This window comes from Piliocolobus tephrosceles, chromosome 9 (genome assembly GCF_002776525.5).
Source record: "Piliocolobus tephrosceles isolate RC106 chromosome 9, ASM277652v3, whole genome shotgun sequence".
Lineage (NCBI taxonomy): Eukaryota > Metazoa > Chordata > Mammalia > Primates > Cercopithecidae > Piliocolobus > Piliocolobus tephrosceles.
The window spans coordinates 65,283,030-65,289,054 of record NC_045442.1 but is presented as its reverse complement, the minus strand read 5'-3'; the positions used below and the strand labels follow the sequence as shown (position 1 = coordinate 65,289,054).

Genomic DNA, 6,025 nt, shown 5'->3' with positions numbered 1-6,025 from the left:
AAGGAAGGAAGGAAGGAAGGAAGGAAGGAAGGAAGGAAGGAAGGAAAAGAGAAAAGAAGAGAAGAGAAAAGAAAAGAAATATTTCCATCTTTGGGCTCCAGCTATAGTGGAAGGAGGTTGTCTATGTCCTGAGCCCAGGTACTAGAGGCATCTGGTGGGAGCTGACGCCATGGACGAAACACAGTCCTGCCCAAGGTGCCACCCAAGGCAGGGAGTAAGGAGAAGAAACATGTCTCTCTCCCTTCCTCCCAAGCTCTCAATCTCTATTCTTTGCCTCCCATTGGCCAAAGTCAGCCACAGCCCTGGGAGCCTGAGAAATGCAGACCCCAGGGGTCAGTTCTACTTCCACCCCACAGCCTGTACAGAGCAGGGTCCGGGGAGGACAGGAGGATCCGAGGGCAAAAGGGCTTGGGATCAGCACAGAAGCAAGGACCATTCTTTTGCAATGACAGGAAGGAAAGCACAGGGTGAGAAGCAAAGTTACTGGCTTTGAGGAAAGAAAATAGAGATTTGAGCAGAGGAGGAACGGTGTGCAAGAGTTCTTTTGGAGAATTTGAGCTATTCTCTTAACATTTTGTTTTATTTTTTAATTTTAGTTTTAATTGTATTTATTTATTTTAAATGTATTTATTTATTTTGAGACAGGTTTTTACTCTGTCACCCTGGCTGCAGTGCAGTGCCACACCACGGCTCACTTCAGCCTTGACCTCCCAGGATCAAGCAATCCTCCCACCTCAGCCTCCCGAGTCACTGGGACCACAGGCATGCCTGGCTAGTTTTTGTATTTTTCTGTAGAGATGTGGTTTCTCCATGCTTGGCTAATGTTTGTATTTTTCTGTAGAGACAGAGTTTCTCCATGTTATCCAGGCTGGTCCTGCAATCTGCCTGTCTTGGCCTCCCAGTCTGCCTGCCTCAGCCTCTCAATAGCTGGGATTACAGGCGTGCCACCATGCCCAGCTAATTTTTGTATTTTTAGTAGAAATGGGTTTCCGCCATGTAGGCCAGGCTGGTCTCCAACTCCTGACCTCAAGCAATCTGCCTCGGCCTCCCAAAGTGTTGGAATTACAGACATGAACCACAGTGCCTGGCCACTAATTTTTAAACAGAGATGGGGTCTTGCCCGTGTTGCCCAGGCTGGTATCAAATTCTTGGCCTCAAGTGATCCTCCCACCTCAGTCTCCCAAACTGGGGGGATTACAGGCATGAGCCACTGCAGCCTAACATTTTAGATTTAAATGAATTAGTATTGAAACCAATGACTTAAAGTAATGGAGGATGCTGTAAGATTACATGCAAACTTAATGCTGAGACCTTAAAGTATGAATGCAGGAGTAGGACTACAAAGTACAAAGTTGCATATTGAAGACTGTAATGATGTAATCACTAATGCAGTGAATACCAGTGATGGAGAAAGTCACCAGTGCTGGGAATGGTGGTTCATGCCTGTAATTCCAGCACTTTGGGATGCTGAGATGGGAGGACTGCTTGAGCTTAGGAGTACATGACCAGCCTGGGAAACACACGGAGACCCCCGTCTCTACAAAAATAATTTTTTTAAAAAATTAGCTGGGCATGGTGCTCTGTGCCTGTGGTCCCAGATACTAGGGAGGCTGAGGCAGGAAGATCACTTGAGGAGTTCGAGGCTGCAGTGAGCTATGATCACACCACTGCACTCCATCCTGGGTGACAGAGAAGACCCTGTCTCAAAAAAAAAAAAAAAAGAGGAAGTCACCAGGATCCCAAAGTGATGTGAAATGTACCTGGTTTGGAGCACGATGAACCACCTGGCTTTGAGGATAGTGATTTTCTAGGTTTGAGCCTGGAGATTAAAACTTTTATGATAATCCTTTTCTTAGTATATATATTTTGCTACATCCTATATAGCTTTAGTATTCATTGAATTAATGGTTTCTAATATAATTTAATTTTTGTTACTCATGAATTTATATGAGGTCTTTTTTGCAAGTTTAAAGCAAGTTTTATCTGATCAAGAAGAGATTTGAATTTTGTTTTACAAGTCATGGCCAATTATTCTTCCTTTCCCTAGTTTTTTTTTTTTTTTTTTTTGAGACAGGATCTCACTGTGTTGCCCAGGCTGGAGTGCAATGGCATAAATAGGGTTGACTGCAGGCTCAACCTAGGCTCAAGAGATTCTCCCACCTCAGCCTCCCGAGTAGCTGGGACCACAGGTGCACATCACCATACCTGGCTAATTTTTGTATTTTTTGTAGAAACGGGGTCTTGCTGTATTGCCCAGGCTGGTCCCAAACCTCCTGGGCTCAAGGGATCCCCCCACCTCAGCCTCTCAAGGTGCTGGGATTATAGGAACGAGCCTCTGCACCTGGCCATTTTTTTTAAAAAATTACCATCTAATTGAAGAACATTTTTTTAATATAAAAAATGTATTTGAAATAGAGATAGGGTCTCACTATGTTGCCCAGGCTGGTCTCAAACTCCTGGGCTCAAACAATTCTCCTGCCTCGGCCTCCCAAAGTGCTAGGATTACAGGCATGAGCCTCCATGCCTGGCAGAAGAACATTTTAATCACCTCCTCCAAGAAAAAACCTCATACCCATTAGCAGTCACTCCTTATTCCTCCCTTTCCCCAGCTCCTGGAACCCACTAACCTGCTTCCTGCCTCTAGGGATTTGCCTCTATTCTGGACATTTCATCTAAATTGAATCATACAATATGTGGCTTTTTGTGTCTGGCCTTCCTTCACTCTGCATAATGTTTCCAAGGTTTATCTATGTTGTAGCATGTGTCAGTACTTCATTCTTTTTATGACCCAATAATATTCCTTTGTATGCTTATATCACATTTTGCTTATCCGTTCAGTTAATTATTGGATTTTAATATATCGTGTGTTCTGTTTACACAAATAAAACAATGTTCAATCATTTTCAATACCTGTTGATGAAAAGCCCTCAATGCTCCTGTCTACCATCCACAAAAAAACTTTCAAAAACAGGTGAATCATGTATACTCGCACACGTCATATGCCAGTGTAGACAGTACAGTTTTACTATGTACTGCAGAGTAAGAGCCAAACTACCAAAGCAAGAGCTTGAATCAAAACACTCTGGACAGCTTGAAGAAAAGCACTCCCACATCTATGCCAAGAGGTTGTGAAATTACGGACACTTTAAAATTAGAGAAAAGGCCAGGCATGGTGACTAATCCCAATACTTTGGGAGGCCGAGGCGGGTGGATCACCTGAGGTCAGGAGTTCGAGACCAGCCTGGCCAAGATGATGAAACCCTGTCTCTACTAAAAACACAAAAAATTAGGCTGGGCGCTGTGGCTCATGCCTGTAATCCCAGCATTTTGGGAGGTCAAGGCAGGCAGATCACTAGGTCAGGAGATTGAGACCATCCTGGGTAATGAGGTGAAACCCCATCTCTACTAAAAATACAAAAAAATTAGCCGAGAGTGGTGGCAGGTGCCTGTAGTCCCAGCTACTCTGGAGGCTGAGGCAGGAGAATGGCGTGAACCCAGGAGGTGGAGCTTGCAGTGAGCCGAGAATGAGCCACTGCACTCCAGCCTGGGCAACAGAGTGAGACTCCATCTCAAAATAAATAAATAAATAAATAAATAAATAAATAAATAAATAAATAAATAAATATTAGCTGGGCATGGTGGCAGGCGCCTGAAATCCCAGCTGCTCGGGAGGCTGAAGCAGGAGAATCGCTTGAACCCAGGAGGTGGAGGTTGCAGTGAGCTGAGATCGCACCATTGCACTCCAGCCTGGGCAAGAAAGGTGAAACTCTTGTCTCAAATAAATAAATAAATAGAAAATTAGAGAAAAGTCCACTCACGGAAAAAGGTCAGTCCTCAGCCTTGGGATCTTGTTGGATTCACCTGGAAGTAGGTCGAACATTGGTCCTTTTTCTTCAATGCAGTTTGCAGAATTACTGTCCGGACTGCAGCGCACCCATTGGTACCTGGCTGGATAACCTGCCCAACAAGGAACCCACATTGTTACTAAGTATCTACTACACAGCTTCTAATCACTCTGTCCTAAGAAGCTTTTATTTTTGCTTTTTTTCAAGATAGGGTCTCACTCTGCTGCCCAAGCTGGAGTGTAGTACTGTGATCATAGCTCACTGCAAACTTCAACTCCTGGGCTCAAGCCGTTCTCCCACCGCAGCCTTCTGAGTAACTGGGACTACAGGCACACCACCATGCCCAACTAGTTTTGTTTTGTTTTGTTTTTTGTTTTTGTTTTGTTTTGTTTTGTTTTGTTTGGAGAGATGGGGTCTCACTATGTGCCCAGGTTGGTCTCAAATGCCTGGGCTCAAGCAATCCTCCTGCCTTGGCCTCCCAGAGTGCTGAGATTACAGGCATGAGCCATTGCATCCAGCCTGCCCTAAGAAGGTTTTAACTAAATAGATTCTAAATTTGGTAAAAGGCAAAATGTAGACAGATTTTATGCCCATTCATATAATAGCAGCACCCACTACGTGCCAGCGTTTTATATAAATTGTCCTTCTTACTACATTCCAAAAAGTAGCAGAGTTTAAAGTTAGAATAGGCCTTGGAATCAGCTGCCCGGAGGAAAGTCCCAGCTCTGCTGACTTGTTATGAAACCTTAACTTCTCTGAACCCTTACTGTAATATGAAGATACTAGTAGTGTTATAAGTCTATCACAAAAATTAAACGAGAAAATAAGCACAAAGAATTTAACACAGTGCCAGGCACACAGTAAACACTTGATAATATTAATTGTTGTTACTTTTGTACTATTATCTCAATTTTACACAAAAGAAAATTGCAGCCACACAGGCTCTAGGTAGAGAATCCAGGATTCCAACCCACATCTGACCCCAAAGCCCACATCTTTTCATAGAGATGAGTCAAATCAGGTTCAGAAAGGGGAAGGAACACACTGTGCAGTACCCGTGGTGTTACAGAATTCTAGTTCTTGTGTTTTAGGGCCATACAGTATCCTTAGGAATGAAAAGTAGATAACAATTTGTCCTGTGTCTTTGCACTCAGATTTCACAAGAACAAGTCTCTTCTATTCACAGAGGGCCAGGCAGCTTGGAATATCTGAGTCTCAGCTTCTTCTGAATTTCATTTCTACGGAAAAGGCTCCAAATCTGATGTTATAAGGTTATATAGGAGATTTATTTATTTATCTTATTTTATTTTATTTTATTGAGAGAGAGTCTTTCTCTGTCGCCCAGGCTGGAGTGCAGTGGCACAATTTCAGCTCATGGCAGCCTCCACCTCCCAGGTTCAAGCAATTTTTCTGCTTCACTCTCTGAAGTAACTGGGATTACAGGTGCTCACCACCACGCCCAGCTGATTTTTTGTATTTTTAGTACAGATGGGATTTCGCCATGTTGCCTAAGTTGGCCTCGAACTCCTGAGCTCAGGAAATCCACCAACCTCAGCCTCTGAAAGTGCAAGGATTACAGGCGTGAGCCACTGTGCCCGGCCTATATAGGAGGTTCTTTATTAGCTAATGAAATAAAATCTTCCTTCCTCAATTTAGCAAAGACAAAGGCCTGGTGGCGAGCAATACCTCACCGCCCTTCAAAAAGTTCATCTCCTCCCCACTCCAAGCATACACTTTATTCTAATAAGTGCAACTAATAATTACCTAGCAAGAAGGAGCATGTCTAGGATTCTTGAAAGGCAGGAAGGGTGGTTTTAAAGCTCACCACAAAATAATGGAAAACACTCAGATAAATTACAAGGCATCAACTCGTAAGAGAATACTAACCAAGGCCGGGCGCGGTGGCTCAAGCCTGTAATCCCAGCACTTTGGAAGGCCGAGACGGGCGGATCACGAGGTCGGGAGATCAAGACCATCCTGGCTAACAGGGTGAAACCCCGTCTCTACTAAAAAATACAAAAAATTAGCCGGGCGAGGTGGCGGGCGCCTGTAGTCCCAGCTACTCGGGAGGCTGAGGCAGGAGAATGGCGTAAACCCGGGAGGGGGAGCTTGCAGTGAGCTGAGATCCGGCCACTGCACTCCAGCCTGGGCCATAGAGCGAGACTCCGTCTCAAAAAAAA

The 6,025-nt window shown here is 44.2% G+C and overlaps 1 protein-coding gene across 2 annotated transcripts in view; it reads right to left on the bottom strand.

Annotated features, from left to right (window-relative positions):
• The window catches only part of SRGN (serglycin), a 17,632-nt gene that overhangs the window by 4,292 nt on the left and 7,315 nt on the right, over positions 1 to 6,025 (bottom strand). Inside the window, exon 2 of one of the 2 annotated variants that reach the window (XM_023205053.3) lies at positions 3,819 to 3,957. The exons of the other annotated variant lie outside the window; for it this stretch is intronic. Coding sequence (XP_023060821.1) covers positions 3,819 to 3,957 — 139 coding nt within the window. The remainder of the gene's footprint in view (positions 1 to 3,818; positions 3,958 to 6,025) is intronic. 2 annotated transcript variants of the gene reach the window in all.